The 21,359-nt window shown below is 46.9% G+C and overlaps 1 protein-coding gene across 3 annotated transcripts; it reads right to left on the bottom strand.

Annotated features, from left to right (window-relative positions):
* Positions 1 to 1,099: 1,099 nt before the first annotated feature.
* RMND1 (required for meiotic nuclear division 1 homolog) lies at positions 1,100 to 21,247 on the bottom strand. Of its 3 annotated transcripts, XM_073649965.1 has the most exons (13): positions 21,119 to 21,247; positions 19,198 to 19,395; positions 18,920 to 19,164; positions 17,421 to 17,529; positions 17,072 to 17,147; positions 8,053 to 8,092; positions 6,457 to 6,557; positions 6,264 to 6,370; positions 5,724 to 5,788; positions 4,739 to 4,815; positions 3,502 to 3,622; positions 2,535 to 2,651; positions 1,102 to 1,524 (listed from the first exon to the last, which is right to left on the bottom strand). In XM_073649965.1, exons 2-13 carry the CDS (start codon positions 19,379 to 19,381, stop codon positions 1,492 to 1,494), a joined length of 1,275 nt encoding a protein of 424 aa, XP_073506066.1. In that variant the 5' UTR covers positions 19,382 to 19,395; positions 21,119 to 21,247; the 3' UTR covers positions 1,102 to 1,491. The 3 variants fall into 3 exon arrangements, with proteins under 3 accessions (XP_073506067.1, XP_073506066.1, XP_073506065.1); XM_073649964.1 differs by having other exon boundaries at positions 18,920 to 19,395; XM_073649966.1 differs by lacking the exons at positions 5,724 to 5,788; positions 6,264 to 6,370; positions 6,457 to 6,557 and having other exon boundaries at positions 1,100 to 1,524; positions 18,920 to 19,395.
* Positions 21,248 to 21,359: the final 112 nt, after the last annotated feature.

Raw genomic sequence — 21,359 nt, forward strand, 5'->3', positions numbered from 1 at the left:
CGGTCACTGATCCAGGACACATTCTCTGAAAAATCTGCACAAAATCCAAGTGTCGATCACTTCTGATAATAAATTATAACACAATTATAAGCGTTCTGTACAGAAAACAGGCGCGCGCCGTCATCTCACATATTATTCTACCATATATATAATTAGAAGGAATTTCCAATTTCACGTAAATCTTTCTAATTCCTTCTCGTCTTCATGATCTTTGCTTGCGGTCAGTGAATTAAAGTGTAACCGTTGTTTTAATTTTTATTTCACAAATCAATAGTACACGTGAAAATAAGCAACTTTATAATATATGTTATCAGAGAAATCTGCTTCTTTCTCCTCCTGGACTGATCTTTCACTCTCAATTCAGGGGTAAAATCTGTATTCAGTGAAGACAGATTGTTAAATTACTGAGATAGGAGATGACGGTTGGTGCTGATAAGATTCTATGCAGACAGGAGGGGGAGGAGTTCAGCCTGTAGCTCCACCCCATGTAGACAGGATGAGGAGGAGTTCAGCCTGTAGCTCCACCCCATGTAGACAGGATGGGGAGGAGTTCAGCCTGTAGCTCCACCCCATGTAGACAGGATGGGGAGGGGTTCAGCCTGTAGCTCCTTCCCATGTAGACAGGATGGGGAGGGGTTCAGCCTGTAGCTCCTCCCCATGTAGACAGGATGGGGAGGAGTTCAGCCTGTAGCTCCACCCCATGTAGACAGGATGGGGAGGAGTTCAGCCTGTAGCTCCTCCCCATGTAGACAGGAGTTCGGTATGTAGCTCCACCCCATAGACAGTATGGGGAGGAGTTCAGCCTGTAGCTCCTCCCCATGTGGATGAGTTCGGTATGTAGCTCCACCCCATAGACAGGATGGGAAGTTCAGCCTGTAGCTCCTCCCCATGTGGATGAGTTCGGTATGTAGCTCCACCCCATGTAGACAGGATGGGGAGGAGTTCAGCATGTGGCTCCTCCCTTCTACATAGAACTTTATCAGCACCAACTGTCAGTAATGTAACATTCTGTCTTCACTGAATACAGATTTTACCTGAAAATTGAGAATTTTGAAAATGAATGTTCAGTCCAGGAGGAGAAAGAAGCAGATTTCTCTGATAAGATCTATTACGTTTCTTATTTTCACGTGTACTATTGATATATGAAATAAATATTAAAACGACGGTTCCATTTTAAATCCATTTCCTTTACTTGGAGACTATAATCCGGACCACATCTATATTAATCACTTTTTTGGATCCCGGAAAATCCGATTTTTGCGAGGTAGTTGATGGTCCCAGTCTAAAATAGGCTGATAACAGGGAACAATAGATTTGATTTGACTGCCGGACTAAATGAGTTCTTTTAGTTAGTTGTCAGATATTCAGCGCTCTTAAAGGGGCAGCAACTTCTATTTAACGCCATATGAGGTGCAGCTCTCCCTCCAGAGGACCCCGACATAGCGCGAATTACATGGTCGTCCCTTTGGTTTCGTCGTCGCCATTTGTTGGTCAGAATATGACTCTTCCGAGCTCGAATAACACCTGAAAAAAAAAAACAAAGAGGATAAGAGACGACATTGAGGGGTCATCTAGGAATACGTAAAGGGTCGTCTGGGATTACGATTTTGATGACTTTTTTTTTTTTTAGGATAGGTCATATCAAATCGGTGTGGGTCCCACAGCTGGCGGCCCCCCCCACCAATCAGCTCTTAGCAGTTCCTGAAAACCACGGCTCCTTACACCATGTAGTGGCTGCTCCTAGATACTGCAGCTCAAATTACTTTAATGTCCGAGTGTTCCTTAACAATTAATATTGTCCAGTTTGGCCCCTTATAAAGCAGTAACGCCCCCTGAGTGTTTCCCCCCAAAAATAATAATTACCCCTATAGACACTGATATAGTTAAAGGGGTTGTCCAGGCTTGGGGTACAGCTTTGCAGTGACTATTTGACTGCAGACTTGTGAATTCTCACAGCGGGCGGATGCCCGGCCAAAAGTATGCTATTTGCACACATACAGTCACATGCCGACTAGACGTGTATTGAGCGAGGCCATACATGTCTAGTTGGAATGTGGCAAATCGCATACTTACAGTCACATGACTGCCGGCTGAATCCTGACAGTGCACAGTGTATGTGCTGTGAGGATTCAGGACCTAGAGTGACAGCAGACTTGTACCCCAAGCCTGGACAACCCCTTTAAGAGTGGCAGACAATTGCAAGCCAAACATCAGGGGCCTGCAAACTCACAAGACACAGGCTGGGGACCCATGATCTAGTGTTCTGTACAAAAGAAGAGAACAAAAGAATACGGCATGCTGAAATCCAACTGCCTGATCCTTCCCCCAAATCATAGGGTGGCCATCTAAAGTGTATAACTCAGTTACATACGCCCCTCAGCCCTTCATTTCCCGAACGCTCGACCAGGTTGGATGGGTATGGAAGGAGTCAAGAGGCAATGTGGTCTGAGGTGTATGGACCACTGATAGGACAATCTTTGTGGGGGCTTAGTTGGGTTGGATATTCCATGTAATTGCCGGTTCGGACCCCTTACCTCGATGGTGATCAGTATGACGATCATCCACTCCAGTCGCAGGCCGTGTTTCTCATTCAAATGGTTTCGCATCAGATCTGTCAGTTCTGTACAGTGCTGCAGCTTTTCATTAATCACCTAAAAATATATATTTTAAATAAAATATTTTTTTAATTATATTTAATAATTATTAATTATATAATTAATTAATTCCTAATTATTTTATTATATTTAATATTTTTTTAATTATATTACCATGTGCCCTATAATTACAAATGGAGGGAAAGAGTGGGGAGACCACCCTATATCACTGAGAAAGGAGAGCCAGATATCACCCTTGAGAGACCCTTTTATCAAAATCAGCTGCATACCCCAATGGGGCGACATTTTTTAAGGGTTTGTCTGTGATAAAATAATTCCTTTAGCGGATATAAGTTGCGCCACTAGGGGGAGCTTTGCAGCTTATTGAAGACAGATTTATTATGGCGTTCAATGGGAGCTGTAGAAATCCTTACTCGCGTGTATCTTGTATGGCTGGAAGATGGATGCACGCTCACCATGGATGTGAATGGTTAAGAGGAATAAGCCGCAGCTACATAACTCTGGAGGAAGCTTATATTTCCAGAGAACAAATGGATCGGGCAGCTTAAAACCAACATGCCCAATCCTCTCTTTATCTGCCTTCAAGGAAAGCTAGGAGGCCTCCATACACATTAGATTGATGCCGTAATATCACAGCTCTGTACACGGTGTAGTGGCTGTTGTTTGTTGCTGGAGCTCAGATGACGTTCACTACAATAAGAGCTGAGCTGCAGTACAGAAGAATGACCACTAGACCGTGATGGCGCTGTGGTGTCACCCTGCTTACTCCCGGACGCCACGTGAGCTGCACACAGGTGATCAATAGGAGCGTCGGGTTGTTGGACTTTCACCGATCTGACACCCTGTGGACAAGTCCTTTTAAGTATAGGATTAAATAAAATTGCACCTTGACTCTGCGGTTAATGCTGAGGAATTGACAAGTTTTATCATAGAGGTGCTCAAGATTTTCTCTATCCCAGTAGAAATCAGGAGTCATGAGGAGGTCCGAGCTTAGGTTTATGCGATGTCTGAAAAATAAGATTACAGCTACATTACTAATGCCGCCATATGCATAACACCGCAATACTGTGCACAAAACTGAAATCACCATATAATACAAATAAATAACACCGCAATACTGTACACAAAACTAAAAGCACCATATAATACACATAAATAACACCGCAATACTGTACACAAAACTAAAAGCACCATATAATACACATAAATAACACCGCAATACTGTACACAAAACTAAAAGCACCATATAATACACATAAATAACACCGCAATACTATACACAAAACTAAAAGCACCATATAATACACATAAATAACACCGCAATACTGTACACAAAACTAAAAGCACCATATAATACACAAATAACCCTGCAATACTGTACACAAAACTAAAAGCACCATATAATACACAAATAACCCTGCAATACTGTACACAAAACTGAATGCACCATATAATACACATAAATAACACCGCAATACTGTACACAAAACTAAAAGCACCATATAATACACATAAAGAACACTGCAATACTGTACACAAAACTGAAAGCACCATATAATACACATAAATAACACTGCAATACTGTACAGAAAACTAAGCACCATATAATACACAAAAATAACACCGTAATACTGTGCCCAAAACTAAAAGCACCATATAATACACATAAAGAACACTGCAATACTGTACACAAAACTAAAAGCACCATATAATACACAAATAACCCTGCAATACTGTACACAAAACTGAAAGCACCATATAATACACATAAATAACACCGCAATACTGTACACAAAACTAAAAGCACCATATAATACACATAAATAACACCGCAATACTGTACACAAAACTAAAAGCACCATATAATACACATAAATAACGCTGCAATACTGTGCACAAAACTAAAAGCACCATATAATACACATAAATAACCCTGCAATACTGTGCCCAAAACTAAAAGCACCATATAATACACAAAAATAACCCTGCAATACTGTACACAAAACTAAAAGCACCATATAATACACATAAATAACACCGCAATACTGTGCCTAAAACTAAACGCATCACATAATACACATAAATAACACTATCATACTGTAAATACATTTCACAACACTTACCTTAGCGCAAACAGCTCCCCGATATTCTGCATGACGTCATCGTGAGACAGTTTCAGTTTTTTTCTGGCTTTTAGCATCTGAAAGAAGAAATGAATAGATAATATGATATATTCATTATAGGGAGACACGTGGCCTCTGTATTCATTACAGGGAGAACCAGGGCCTATGTATTAATTTATAGGTAGACCTGTGGACTCTGTATTAATTATATGGAGACCCGTGGCCTCTGTATTCATTATATGGAGACCCGTGGCCTCTGTATTCATTATATGGAGACCCGTGGCCTCTGTATTCATTATAGGGAGACCCGTGGCCTCTGTATTCATTACAGGGAGACCCGTGGCCTCTGTATTCATTACATGGAGACCCGTGGCCTCGGTATTCATTATATGGAGACCCGTGGCCTCTGTATTCATTACATGGAGACCCGTGGCCTCTGTATTCATTATATGGAGACCCGTGGCCTCTGTATTCATTACATGGAGACCCGTGGCCTCTGTATTTATTATATGGAGACCCGTGGCCTCTGTATTCATTATATGGAGACCCGTGGCCTCTGTATTTATTACATGGAGACCTGTGGCCTCTGTATTTATTACATGGAGACCCGTGGCCTCTGTATTCATTATATGGAGACCCGTGGCCTCTGTATTCATTACATGGAGACCCGTGGCCTCTGTATTCATTATATGGAGACCCGTGACCTCTGTATTCATTACATGGAGACCCGTGACCTCTGTATTCATTACATGGAGACCTGTGGCCTCTGTATTTATTACATGGAGACCTGTGGCCTCTGTATTTATTACATGGAGACCTGTGGCCTCTGTATTTATTACATGGAGACCCGTGGCCTCTGTATTCATTATATGGAGACCCGTGGCCTCTGTATTCATTATAGAGAGACCCGTGGCCTCGGTATTCATTACATGGAGACCCGTGGCATGCATTAGTGGGTAGGAGGGTGGGCGCATGGGTGACTGACCTCTGGGATAGATTGGATGGACTCCACAAACGTATCCAGCGTGGACTCCCACATGGCGAGTTTCACTGCGGGATAACGAGAGACACCGTGACACAAACCCTGTAGGTTCCTCCTGACCTTACCCTGTCAGTCTATGCTCAGTGACCCCATTATAAGAGAGCCTATTAAAAACTCTGATCTTAGCTATTTAACCCTTCAGAACCTCGCCGGTAGATGGAAAGGGATTGTATTCATTTGCCGAACCCAATAAAGGGGTATTCAGACTCCACATCGGTAGGCGAGTGATGCCTGATATCTGCAGGGTTGCGTGATGTGATGTCACCGGCCCCCTTCACATCCAGATGTGCAAAGTGAGTGGACATGTAATACCCCTTTAAGCGCTAATTTAAAGGGGTATTCCCAGCTCATAAATTGATGTCATATCACGAATGAAGGGGCACAGCTGTGTCCCTTACATCGTTTTTCCTGCAGAGCAGCGCTCTTGGCCTGCCTCTGTGCAGGGTTCCACAAAAAAATCCCTTTAAATCAGATGGAACGTACCGGACAGGCAAAGTGCATTGGAGAAAGCAAACTTCTCTAGAATGAGCTCATCCGCCTCCAGCTGGGGGTCCAGCACTATTTCTCCTTTCACAAGTCTCGTGTGACCCCTGAGAAGAGATACACAGTGACCCCATATGGCGGCATTATACGGCCATGTCCTGCCGGCTACCGTGCAGCGGGGGATGAAACTTACTCCCCAAAATGATAGTTTATCTCCTCATTCTCCCAATGGACCAGCGCCACCTCGTACGGCTGGATCTCATGGCCCTCCAGGATCTGCATCACGTGTTTCATCTGGAATCCGGGAATACACAAGACGTGTACAGGTTAGAAAACCCTCAGCAGACATTCACACAGAAGGGGTCACCGCAACACCACCAAATGTGTCATCAGCTTACAATGCTAAATCTATTAAAAAATAAAATGATAATGCTTTTTCAATTTTCCAATTTACTATCTAGATTTAAAAAATATAAAATTGAAATTTTTACACTGGACACTGGGTCTAATAGGAATCTCGTACTTCTTGTTTTGTGTAGAAGGCTTTCCTCCTCCTCCTCCTGTAAAATGACTGATAACACCTCTATATACAGTAGATAACACAGGATCCACCATTCACAATAGGTGATGTCACAGCTCACCTCCTCCTCCTGTACAATGACTGATAACACCTATATACAGCAGATAACACAGGATCCACCATTCACAATAGGTGATGTCACAGCTCACCTCCTCCTCCTGTACAATGACTAATAACACCTCTATATACAGTAGATAACACAGGATCCACCATTCACAATAGCTGATGTCACAGCTTTCCTCCTCCTCCTCCTGTACAATGACTGATAACACCTCTATATACAGTAGATAACACAGGATCCACCATTCATAATAGGTGATATCACAGCTCACATCCTCCCCCTCCTGTGCAATGACTGATAACACCTCTATATACAGTAGATAACACAGGATCCACCATTCACAATAGCTGATGTCACAGATTTCCTCCTCCTCCTCCTGTACAATGACTGATAACACCTCTATATACAGTAGATAACACAGAATCTGCCATTCACAACAGGTGATGTCACAGCTCACCTCCTCCCCCTCTCTTATGGCTAGTGGCCAGTGTGAAAATAGAACTATTTTTTTTTTTTTTTTAATATTGATAGTGAAGTGAAAAATAAAATAAAAAACTACGTAAAGATATATTTTTCTAGGGGTTGTCCACCACTTTTCCATTGATGACCCATGCTATCGTTAGGATAGGCCGTCGATATCAGATCCACGGTGGGGCGATACACGGTTCCCCCACTGATCAGCTTGGTGTTTCAATCCCTCTCCGCTTTCAAGATCTCCGCTTACTGTTACTGAATTGAAGGCTTAATGGTTAACAGCCTGCGGCTGAGAGTTTGTTGCAGTGTATCAGTGTAGGTTAGAGCTATTAATCCGGAGAGATCTGCATTGATTTGCTGCTGTGTCAACACTGACACACTGTAACGACGCCGTCAGCTTTGTAAGCGTGGACCTAGTCAGTACATAGCGAGAGCTCTGATACAAGCCGAGAATATTTCCCAATGGGACAACCTATTTAAAGGGGTCGTCCCATGATGGACATTTCGTACCTGCCCACAGCATAGGTAATAAATGACTGATTATGGCCCCCACCAATCCCTTGAATGGGGGTCCTACACCTCCCACTCCTCCTCACTGCGGACGTGACCAGAAAATGGCATTTTACTCTATTCATGGACAACCCCTTTAAGAGAAAAAAAAAGAGGTTACTTACAGTTCTTTCTTCTATGTTCCAAAACACAACGGCCCCTTCCCTGTATAAAGAATAGGGTTACAATTACCAATATATATGCAAATTCCTTTAACTCAGCATCTGATAATCCAGCACATTCACACAGACATACATACAAGATGGCGGAGCCTTGGTTTCTATGGTGAGGTTAAAGGATATGTCCATCTTTGCAACTTTTTATTTTTTTATTTTCATCCCTTTCATTTTCTTCATTCATTTTTTCTATACAGATCTATGTGTTTCCATGGTAACAGACTACAAAAGAGCCATCTGTAGTCGGATCTCAGTCTTATTCCTTGTAAGCCTCATTCACACACCAGCATGTGTCGGGCGCCATCTTTTTCCATGGACCGCGCACAGGCACATTAGATGCTAAGGCGCTATTCACATGCCTTTTTTTTTCATTCCTCCTATACAGAGCTATGTGTTTCCTTGGTAACAGACTACAAAAGAGCCTTCTGTAGTCTGATCTCACATTCTTATTCCATGTAAAGCCTTCTGTAGTCTGTTCTCACAGTCGTATTCCTTGTAAGCCTCATTCACACACTAGCATGTGTCGGGCGCCATCTTTCTCCATGGACCGCGCACAGGCACATTAGATGCTAAGGCGCTATTCACATGCCTGTGTTTTTGTTTGTCCGAATAAATGTCCTATCCGGGTCCGTTTTGGGAGGAGGGTGGGGGTTGGGCGAACTCATCCATTTAAGTAAAAAAATTAAAACAAAAAATGGACGACATTTATGTGGTGTCCGTTTTTTTACCCACTGGGGTCTATGGGAAATCCACAATGGCGCACGGATGACAAAAAATAGATTGTCACCAAAAAAAAAAAACATAAAAAGGCACCAATGTGTTAGTAAGGCCTAAATCTACCTCTCGTAGTTGTCACCATAGGAACAGACTACACTGGGTTTGGTCGTAGTCTGTTACCATGGAGACATACAGGCCTGTACAGGAGCTGGAGACAGAAAATGATTGATTTTGAAGGTTCTTGACTTTTTTCCCCCCCAAAAAATGTGGCTGTGAATGTAGACTACATTGGACGCTGGCCTAAACACACGCTCCCTGACATTTATCAGTTACCTCAGGCCCACATTCACAGACAGGACTTTGCTCGGCTGCCATTAAGTAATGTGGTAACCTGCTTGTGAAAATCAAATAATCACCAGTTCTCCAAGTTCTGATCTGATCCAGAAAAATAAAAAAAAGCAACAGTTAAAGGGGTTGTCTGCTTTGGACAACCCCTTTAATATACCGAATTTAATATGTATGGAGAAAGGGACATTTTTGGTAGAATAGTATATAAAATGTAAAAAAAAAAATAATAATAATAATAATTAAAAGGTTTATTAAACATTTTGATTAGATAGGAAACAATAATAATAATTAATGGTTTATTAACATTTTTTTTTAATTAAATGGGTATAATTTTTTTCTTGTACCCCGGCTACGGGGGTCCTCTAATGCTCCTTCATTGCATTGTCAGTAAACAAGGGACGGTAGGGACCCTAGGGGCCAAAACGTGAGTATGAGAGGAAATGGCAAATCTAGGTAGCTCCATGAGTTTATGATCGCTAAGGGTCTGATCTGTGGGACCCCAAACCATCCCCAAAAATACAGGGGCCTGAGAAGTTGTGGAGGTCCGAAAAGGTAAAATCCCCATTGCAGCATTCCGAAACCGCTTTACAAGACGGAAACACATCTTTAAACCCTTCCCGCCAAAATCTAATAAATAAGAAAAAAAAATAACAGTCTTAAAGGGGTATTCCCACCTCCAAGATCCTATCCCAATATGTAGTAGGTGTAATAATAATATCAGAAAATGCCTCCATTTAGAAATGTAGTATAGTTCTTCTGATTAGCTATATTGCTTACCCCATGTGCAAGGCATTGCAGTAGCTTAGGTATCCATGGTTACAACTAACTGTCACTATATGAGTGGTTATAACCATGGATACCTAATCTTCTGCAATGCCCTGCATATGGGGTAAGTGACATAGCTAATCAGGAGAACTATACTACATTTCTAATTGGAGGCATTTGATAATATTATTATTATTATGCCTACTACATATTGGGATAGGATCTTGGAGATGGGAATACCACTTTTAAAGCCCGATTTGTTGACTTTTTTTTTTTTTTTTGCACCAAATTCGTCAAAATGTTGTACGAGGTTGAAGAATTTTGCGCAAAATCAAAAATTCTTTTTATTTTAGTCTTTTACCTTTCTGTAGGTCATTCAGCAAAAAATTCAGATGTACATTAAAAAAAAAATCACATTGAAGTCAGAACTTTAAAAATATCATATTGCTTATCCCACATAGTAAATGCCGGAAAAAAAAAAATCAAAATTTACTTTTTTTTTTTTGTTAACTTCCCCTCCTCCCCCACCAAAAAAAGAACAAAAAGTGGTGAAAAAGTTGTATCTTTTTTTATTCTTTAAAAGTAGTAAAACATAAAAATACGGGCTTATAGGTGCTGGTTTCCCGAGAAAAATTAGACCTTTTTTTGTAGAAATCCGATGTGCCAGTTGTAGTGCCGGCGTCCCTGCCCTCTGCTAGGCAGGGACGCTGTTCCCCTCACCTCTCTGCTCCGTGCCCGGCGTCCTCCTCCCGCTCTGCTGGCAGCGCGCGCTCCTTCCCGGCCACTGTGCTTAGGGCGCGCGCGCTCTCCCTCCCTCTTAAAGGAGCCGCGCGCGCCGTCCTAAGGAGTCCCCGGCCAATGGCCGGAGGACTTCACCATATATAAGGCACCTCCTCCAAAATGGAGGTGCCCGAGCAATGTTGTTGCACTGTTCACTACTCTGCTTCAGCCCTCAGGTCCCGTTGCCAGATTCCTGCCAGCTTGCTGTCTTATTCCTGCCTGATATTCTGCTACCTGCCTGCTAGCCTGAGGTCCGACGGTCTGCTTTCCAACTCCTGTCAGTCTGTCTATGGACCAGCTTGCCCGCTCACCTGGGAGCGCACATCTGCTACCTGCCTGCTAGCCTACCTGGAGGCTCCGCCGTCACGTGCGGTGACCACCCGCCTGTCCAGAGACTTCTGCCCGCTCACCTGGGAGCGCTCATCTGCCGCCTGTCTGTTGGTCTTCCTGGAGGCTTCGCCGTCACATGCTGTGACCACCCGTTTATCCAGAGACTCTCGCCTGCTCACCTGGGAGCTCACGTCTACCATCAGCCGCCACAGGTCGTACCAATCCTTTACCCAGAGACTGCCCCGGTCACTTGCCGTGACCATCTGCCCGTTCATCCAGAGACTGCCCCGGTCACTTGCCGTGACCTCCTGCCCGTTCTTCCAGAGACTGTTCCGGTCACCTGCTGTGACTGCCTGCCTGGTCGCCACCCGCTCCCTTACAAGGACCGCCCCCTTGTATAGTAGCTCAGAGGTTCCGCCTCCCAGACCCGTTACAGTTTGCTCGGGCCATGGAACCCGGTGGCACCCAAGCTCCCTCGCTCTCGGACCTGTGTCATGAACTGTCCCGTCAGAGGTCCCAACAGGAGTCCATCCTGGGTCACCTGCGGAATGTCAATTCTCGCCTGGACACTCTGACTGCTCCGCCAGCAACCTCCGCCAGTGCCATGACTCGCAATCCGGTAGCTCCGCTGCCCACTAATACCATGGTATCCTACCCCGGACCCCGGCTTTCTGCACCTCCTCGCTTCGGAGGCGACTCCGCCCAGGCTCGGGGCTTCATAAATCAGTGCACCCTGCACTTTGAACTCCTGTCCCACCAGTTTAACTCCGACCGGGCCAAAATTGCCTTCATCATGTCCCATCTCACCGGGGAGGCCCTGGCCTGGCTAAATCCTCTATGGGAGAGAGGAGACCCCCTGGTGTCCGACTTGCCTGCCTTTCTCACGGCTTTCCGGAAAGTCTTCGACGAACCCGGACGGAAGACCTCATCCGCATCATCACTGCTACGCCTCCGTCAGGGAAGTCTCACCGTGGGCCAATATGCCATACAGTTCCGTACCCTTGCCTCGGAGCTGGCCTGGGATAACGACGCTCTGGTATCCGTCTTCTGGGAGGGTCTGTCCGGCCGTATTAAAGATGAACTTGCCGGTCGGGACATTCCTACCACTCTCGATGACCTAATAACTCTTGCCACCCGGATTGACCTACGGTTCCAGGAGCGTGCCAAAGAGGTCACCCGTGAGAGGAGGTTTCCACGTCTAGCTCCTACTTTTCAGAAACCCGTCACTCCCTCCGTCTCTCCCCAGGTACACTCTCCTGAGCCTATGCAGGTCGACCAGACCAAGATGGTCAAAACCCGTCAGGACTTACGCCGTGCCGAGGGGAGCTGCTTCTACTGTGGCAGTAAGGAGCACCGGATCCGTGCCTGCCCGGAGAGGTCGGGAAACGCCTGTGTCTAGGTTCGCTCAGAGAGGTCGACCTAGACAAGAATAAATCCTCTCCATCTCTGCTGCTGTCAGTCTCAATCGTCTGCGGGGAGAACCGTTATTTCGAACTAGCCCAACTTGACTCTGGAGCAGCCGGGAATCTTATTTCACAGTCCCTGGTAGAGAAATACCGCATCCCCACCAAACCTCTGGCTGTACCCTTGTCTGTTGCTGCCGTGGATGGGGGTCTCTTACCACGCCCCATCCAACTCATCACCGAATCCATTACTCTGCAGGTGGGAATGCTGCATTCTGAGAGTATCTCCTTTCATGTTCTGCCTGGACTCTCTCACGCCCTCTTGCTAGGTCTACCTTGGCTCCAGAGACATGCACCCGTGCTTGACTGGCAGACCGGAGAAGTCCTTCGCTGGGGACAGGACTGCCATAAGACCTGTCTGGTTCCCGTCCGTCCTTCTCCTACCCCAGCTAATCTACCTGGACTTCCGATTCCTTATTGGTCTTATGCTGATGTCTTTAATAAAAAGGAGGCAGAGACACTACCCCCTCATAGACCATACGACTGCCCTATCGACCTGTTACCCGGTACTACTCCTCCCCGTGGGCGTATTTATCCATTATCCGCTGCTGAGACCTGGTCGATGTCCGAATATATTGAGGAGAATCTGGCCAGGGGATTCATCCGGAAATCTACCTCCCCGGCGGGAGCAGGCTTCTTTTTCGTCAAAAAGAAGGACGGCTCTCTCCGTCCCTGTATAGACTATAGAGGCCTTAACCAGATCACGGTGAAGAATAAGTACCCCCTTCCGCTCATTCCGGAGTTATTTGATCGTCTGAGGGGGGCTAGAATCTTCACCAAACTGGACCTCCGTGGGGCGTACAACCTGGTTCGTATCAGTCAGGGGGATGAATGGAAGACGGCATTCAACACCCGGGACGGCCACTATGAATATCTGGTAATGCCCTTTGGTCTCTGTAACGCTCCTGCCGTCTTTCAAGAGTTGGTCAATGACATCTTCCGGGACCTTCTCTACTCCTGCGTAGTGGTGTACCTGGACGACATCTTGGTCTTCTCTCCGGATCTCCAGACTCACCGGAGGGACGTTCGTCAGGTCCTGCTCAGGCTCAGGCAGAATCACCTCTTCGCTAAATACGAGAAGTGCCTCTTTGAGCAGACCTCGCTTCCGTTTTTGGGCTACATTATTTCTCAGACTGGCCTACGAATGGATCCAGAGAAACTGTCTGCCATCGAGAAATGGCCTCGACCGGAGAGGTTGAAGGACATTCAGCGGTTCCTGGGCTTCGCCAACTACTACCGCCTCTTCAGACCACACTTCTCTTCCCGGACTGCCCCAATTTCCGCGCTCACCCGTAAGGGTACTAATCCCAAAGAGTGGCCGCCCGAAGCAGAGGAGGCCTTTCTTTCCTTAAAACAGGCCTTCTCTTCCGCCCCGGTGCTGCATCGCCCGGACGGCAACAAGCAGTTCTTCCTGGAAGTTGACGCCTCCTCCTCTGGAGCCGGAGCGGTACTTACTCAAAAATCATCTTCCGGGAGGATGGTAACTTGCGGCTTCTTCTCTAAACTCTTCTCCTCCTCAGAGCGCAATTATTCCATAGGAGACCGAGAGTTAATGGCCATCAAACTGGCATTGGAGGAGTGGCGTTACCTGGTCGAGGGGGCTCTTCACCCGGTAATAATTTACACTGACCACAAGAACTTGGCTTACCTCCAGCATGCCCAGAGACTTAACCCGCGCCAAGCCCGGTGGTCCTTGTTTTTTGCTCGCTTTGATTTTATTCTTCATTTTCGCCCGGCTGACAAAAACGTCAAGGCGGACGCCTTGTCTCGATCCTTTCTGGTGTCTGATCTCGAGGAAGATCCGAAACACATCATCGATCCCGCCAGAGTAATGCAGGTGGCTCCCGTGAGTCTAAATCGTCTCCCTCCCGGAAAGACGTTCGTATCAGTACCTAATCGGGAGAAGATCCTTCACTGGGGTCACTCGTCTAAACTGGCTGGCCACGCCGGTCAGAAAAAGACCCTCCAGCTTATTACCCGGCACTACTGGTGGCCTACCCTGCACAAGGACGTAATAGACTTTGTTTCTGCCTGTGTGTCCTGCGCCCGCAACAAGGTTCCGAGACATCTGCCAGCCGGTCGCCTCCTTCCGCTTTCTGTACCTGCTGCCCCCTGGCAGCATATAGCAATGGACTTTATAACTGACCTCCCAGTCTCTGCCGGTTGTACGGTCATTTGGGTGGTCGCTGACCGCTTCTCCAAGATGGCGCATTTCGTTCCCCTGCCAGGCCTCCCGTCTGCACCCGAGCTAGCTAAAGACTTTATTCGTCACATCTTTCGTCTTCATGGCCTGCCCCTCCACATCGTGTCGGATCGTGGGGTACAGTTCACCTCACGCTTCTGGAGAGCCACTTGTAAACTGCTAGACGTCACCCTGGACTTCTCTTCCGCTTACCACCCACAGTCCAATGGTCAAGTGGAGCGGATCAATCAGAACCTGACCAGTTACCTCCGGCACTTCGTTAATGCCCACCATTCAGACTGGGTGGATCTCCTACCATGGGCCGAGTTCTCTTATAACAATCACGAGAGCGAATCCTCCTCCAAATCCCCGTTTTTTGTAGTCTTCGGTCAGCATCCTCGGATTCCTTTTCCTGTCTCCACCTCTGTGGACAACCCGGCTGCGGAATCTCTCGTTAGCAAATTTTCCTCCATTTGGGAGAGTACCCGATCCGCACTCCTTCAGTCGTCCGAACGGATGGAAAGACAAAAAACGCCTGGATCCTCCACAATTTCGTCCTGGAGATAAGGTCTGGCTCTCATCTAAATATGTCCGACTCAAGATACCTTCTTACAAGTTAGGGCCTCGGTTCATCGGTCCTCTGGAGGTCATCAGTCAGATCAACCCGGTGGCCTATAAATTGAAACTCCCGGCCAACTTACGGATCCCTAACTCCTTCCATGTGTCTCTCCTCAAACCTGTGGTACTTAACTCTTTTTCCAAGTCTACAGGTACGCCTCCTGCTCCGGTTTCTGCTGAGGACGAGTTTGAGGTAGAGAACATTCTTGCCACCAAAAGGGTAAGAGGAAAGACCTTTTTTCTAGTAGATTGGAAGGGGTTTGGTCCTGAGGAGAGAACGTGGGAGCCCCGGGAGAACATCCATGCCCCTCTCATCCTAGCTAAATTTCTGTCTGGCCTAAAAAAGGGGGGGCCTAAAGGGGGGGGTACTGTAGTGCCGGCGTCCCTGCCCTCTGCTAGGCAGGGACGCTGTTCCCCTCACCTCTCTGCTCCGTGCCCGGCGTCCTCCTCCCGCTCTGCTGGCAGCGCGCGCTCCTTCCCGGCCACTGTGCTTAGGGCGCGCGCGCGCGCTCTCCCTCCCTCTTAGAGGGGCCGCGCGCGCCGTCCTAAGGAGTCCCCGGCCAATGGCCGGAGGACTTCACCATATATAAGGCACCTCCTCCAAAATGGAGGTGCCCGAGCAATGTTGTTGCACTGTTCACTACTCTGCTTCAGCCCTCAGGTCCCGTTGCCAGTTACCTGCCAGCTTGCTGTCTTATTCCTGCCTGATATTCTGCTACCTGCCTGCTAGCCTGAGGTCCGACGGTCTGCTTTCCAACTCCTGTCAGTCTGTCTATGGACCAGCTTGCCCGCTCACCTGGGAGCGCACATCTGCTACCTGCCTGCTAGCCTACCTGGAGGCTCCGCCGTCACGTGCTGTGACCACCTGCCAGTCCAGAGACTCTTGCCCGCTCACCTGGGAGCGCACATCTGCTACCTGCCTGCTAGCCTACCTGGAGGCTCCGCCGTCACGTGCTGTGACCACCTGCCAGTCCAGAGACTCTTGCCCGCTCACCTGGGAGCGCACATCTGCTACCTGTCTGCTAGCCTACCTGGAGGCTCCGCCGTCACGTGCGGTGACCACCCGCCTGTCCAGAGACTTCTGCCCGCTCACCTGGGAGCGCTCATCTGCCGCCTGTCTGTTGGTCTTCCTGGAGGCTCCGCCGTCACATGCTGTGACCACCCGTTTATCCAGAGACTCTCGCCTGCTCACCTGGGAGCTCACGTCTATCTTCAGCCGCCACAGGTCGTACCAACCCTTTACCCAGAGACTGCCCCGGTCACTTGCCGTGACCATCTGCCCGTTCATCCAGAGACTGCCCCGGTCACTTGCCGTGACCTCCTGCCCGTTCTTCCAGAGACTGTTCCGGTCACCTGCTGTGACTGCCTGCCTGGTCGCCACCCGCTCCCTTACAAGGACCACCCCCTTGTATAGTAGCTCAGAGGTTCCGCCTCCCAGACCTGTTACACCAGTCATGAGAAATCTACAGTAGAAGTAATATGCAAATAAGGCTGGAAGTGCACTGGGGGCGTGTCAATGCACTTGGTCTCAGTGCTCTTCCAGCCTTATTTGTACATGACTTCTACTGTAGATTTCTCATGACTGGCACATCGGATTTCTACAAAAAAGGTCTCATTTTTATTGGGGGAAAAGCGCCTACAAGTCCTTCCATATATAAAACCTCCTGACAGGTTCCCTTTAACTGTAAGAATTTTATGAACTCTGACTACAACCCCGAGGAAAAGTTAATATCAATCAGAGGGACTAATAAATCACTAGTATTACCTGAAGAAAAATATCACTCCAGAGTCCTGCTCCTTACAGACATTCTCCACTCCGACCAGTAACACATTGGAGGCGTCTGTAAAAGGTGAAAAGTAATATAATTATTACAGCTCAGGGAGTTAATACGTTCAAAGATCTTCCAAAAACTGCTTGAAATGTGTAATTAATCATCAAATTTATTTCCAAAAAACAGCGCCACATATGACTACTGGTTGTGTGTGGTATTGCAGCTCAGCCCCTTTTATTTCAATGAAGCTGAGCTGCAATACCATACATGACCTGTGGACAGCTGCGGCGCTGTTTCCGCCAGTACAAGTGTAAAATAGGTAAACATAAAATGAAGATTTACCCCTGGGCAAGCTCGGCAGCTCGTTGTACCCGTGCGATGCCAGATCGTGGCACAGGGTGCCAAGGTGAAACTCATCAGCTGTTGCAAAGGCCACGCACTGCATCAGATCCTGCATGGTGTAAGCCACGGAGGAACAAAAGAAGAAGTCAGGATTACAGGACCGAATACATTAGCAGAGTGTATGTTTTTGGGAAAGCTGGGGGGCAACCAATATGGCTGCTCTGGCTAGTCACCCAACCACTGTAGACTCCTGTATAGCAAATCTGAGCAGAGACAGAAGATGACATATTGGCTTGGCAAACTGCTAAGTGATGGCCTGTGTGGTGCCCTCTGTCAGTGACCCCCGCAGACAGTGTCCCACCATATAATCAGCATCATACAGGATGGCACCCAAATAACAGTACCATATACCGGCCAAATAACACTGCCTGCTATACAATGCCACGGCTAGACAATGTGACAGCTGTACAATGCCACGGCTGTACGATGCCACAGATATACAATGCCACGGCTAGACAATGACAGCTGTACAATGTCACGGCTGTACGATGCCACGGCTATACAATGCCACGGCACAACTAACAGACTGTACAGAGCTCATTATAGTGCCGTACATGAGACCCCCATGAGCACACCCCAAAATGAATACAGACCACAGACTGCACCCGCTAAATAAAGATGAAGACCCCATACTGGATCTCTCTTTATATAGACCCCAGTCCAAACCTGAGACAAGACCACTGCAGTATACAGATGCCAGCCTACACCCCACTTTTTACAGACCCCACATCACATCCCTATATTTACCTACCCAAGACCAGATCCCCTCTATTTACATATCCCACACTAGACCCCCTCTGTTCCCAAACCCCAAACTAGACCACCACGTTTACAGACCCCCTCTGCTTCCTGTCTTCAGACACTACTACTCTGTTTAGACCACACCCCCTCTATTTACAGATCCCACACTAGACCACCTTCAATTACAGACCCCAGACCAGACCCCCTCTATTTACAGATCCCACACTAGACCACATTCCATTACAGACCCCAGACCAGACACCCTCTGTTTACAGATCCCGAACTAGACCACCTTCAATTACAGACCCCAGACCAGACCCCCTCTCTCTCTTTACAGATCCCATATTTGACCACCTTCAATTACAGACCTCTCCCTCTGCTTATAGATATCACACTACACCACATTACATTACAGACCCCAGACCAGACCCCCTCTGCTTACAGATCCCACACTAGACCACCTTAGATTACAGACCCCCAGCTTCCCTCTGCTTCCTGTGTGTGGTTGTGCCCGGGAGCACCAGGACGCAGGAGCTGATGATGGGGCATACCGATGCCTGCTCACCAGGAGTCACCTGTGGTGCTCAGGAGATTTGCCAACTCTTCTGGTAGTCCACCATTTTTCCAGAACAATTGGCAAATATGAGTTAACCCCGTACACAACGGCAAGACTCAAAAACAATAATGTGGCACAACACCTCAGTCTTGGACAGGAAAGGCAGGTTGGATCTGGACGGCTGCTTGGTTCTGGAAGACTTCAGGGGTCTCTTGGTGACCACCGGTCCTGGTACGGTCTGTTTGGAGGCCGATGCCGAATATAATCTACTTGTGGTCGATGTGACATGATGGCGGCTCCAGCATTTACTGCATGAGAAAGCCTTGAATGAAGAGCTCTGTGCGATCTCCCGGTGTCGGTGCTTTATAGTGAATGCAGGGGGTTTATGTACAGCCAGCGCATGTACAGCCGGAACAGCCGGTACAGCCAGCGCATGTACAGCCGGAACAGCCGGTACAGCCAGCGCATGTACAGCCGGTACACCGCACCTCCTGTCACAGCTTATTCTGGTGAACAGTCTGCAGTGGACGTCCACGTTCTGTGGTTTACTAGTCCGACACATCTGTGTTACAAGATTCGGCGTCTTTCTAAATAGCCAACTCATGGTATGTCTCCGGTCTGGAATAAAAAGAGTAGGGGACACACTCAAATAAAATCTTAATTAATATTTATTAATTAATATTAGCTCGTAGCTGTCTGCTTAGCCTTTGCTGGTTATTAAAATTGGGGGGAACACCACTTCATTTTTTTTTTTTGGGTCCCCCCTTTTTAATAACCAGTAAAGTCTACTCAGGCAGCTGTAAGGTGATATTAATAGACTGTGAAGGTCCATGGATACTGGCCCCTTCCCAAACTAATAAGACCAGCTCACAGCTGTCTGCTTTCCCTTAACTGGTTATTAAAAATAAATAGGGGAGGACCCCACGCCACATTTTTTTTATGGGTCCCATCTTTTCAATAACTTGTAAAGGCTACAAAGACAGCTGTGAGGTGATATTAATAGACTGGGAAGGTCCATGGATATTGGCCACTTTCCAGATTAATAAGACCAGCTCACAGCTGTCTGCTTTCCCTTAACTGGTTATTAAAAATAAATAGGAGGGGACCTCACGCCATATTTTTAATGGGTCCCACCTTTTTAATAACTAGTAAAGGCTACAAAGACAGCTGTAAGGTGACATTAATAGATTGGGAAGGTCCGTTGATATTGGCCCCTTCCCAGACTAATAAGACCAGCTCACAGCTGTCTGCTTCCCTTAGCTGGTTACTAAAAATAAGGGGGGACACCAAGCCATTATTTTTTTTTAAATTTATTCCAAAAAAAGACTGCCGGATAAAATATCTGACGGCTATCTATATCTATCTCTATCTGTTTATAAGATTTATTACTTAGAAAACTAGCATTATATTACCTAGAGAATTACAGTATGTAAAAGAAGATGTTAAAAATGCACTGCATAGGGATGTCATACGGATGCTAGGTGAGGAAAATCGCTTTGTACTCGCATGACACTCGTCCTACTTTTCAGGAACCAGGGCTGGTGTTAGGTGGAGAAAATATGGGCAATTGCCCAGGGCCCTACATTGTCTAAAACCGGCCCTGGAGACAACCCCCTTTATATTTTGGACCACGGTCAAGATCTCTGCTACCTGTCAGTATACTGGAACATTCCTGAGATTGAGAACCCATACAGGCCCAATACTTCTCAGTTTACAGATTGCTACAATTGTATCCGATCCTATATCAGCCCGAATCTCCCTCCTGTTATGATGGTTTGCTACAATGTGTCAGTCTACATTGTCCGCATGGTTAAGGCTCGGCTCCGATGCAGACTCTGTAGTCTAAATGACTTATCCCATTATAGTCGATGGGGTCCATCCGTTATTTTCTTTTTTCCGTCTCTTCTTCGCCCCAGGGCCCAAAATGTTGCAGAATATTTCATTATACGATGGTTTAGGTGCTTATATAGATGTTGGACCCCTTCTCCGGGGGGAATATGGGCACACCTGGCTGGTTATGGTGGTTTTAGGGGCTTGTTCTGAGTGTTTAGGGTTAATAGAGGACAGTGACTTATAGGAGGTCCCTAAAAAATAGCATTAAAGAAAAGCGGTTTAAAAAACCCCCCACATTTTAACACTTAGAGGGGGTGTCACCATGGGTGATAATTTCACTGTTAAATGACCTTGTTGCTCCTATGGCTCAAGACCAATGAGATTCCACCATAAATTCATCATCTGCTTCATTTGCAGCCTATAAGGGCAGCGGCAAAATATCCCTCTCCTAACGCAGCACGGAAGGAATCGAACCAGCGACCTTCACCGCCCGAGACGCCGCACTTACCTGCACGAGGGAGACCACGCCCACGGACTGACAAAAAGCCCCGCCCTCCACCGCTCAGTCCTGCTGGCTTTGGCCGCCTCCCTCTAGCGGCCGCGTTTTGTTATCGGCAGCGGCAGATTCGCTGACTACAGATACTGAGTACAACATTCACTTCACATTTTAAAAATAATTGAATAAAAAGTTATTTTTTTCTACGTTGTTGTGGGTCCGAATCAGAGGAAATATTATAGTAGTAATTACA

This window comes from Phyllobates terribilis, unplaced genomic scaffold (assembly GCF_046119375.1).
Source record: "Phyllobates terribilis strain yellow unplaced genomic scaffold, ASM4611937v1 Scaffold_10__3_contigs__length_209671492, whole genome shotgun sequence".
Taxonomy (NCBI): Eukaryota; Metazoa; Chordata; class Amphibia; order Anura; family Dendrobatidae; genus Phyllobates; species Phyllobates terribilis.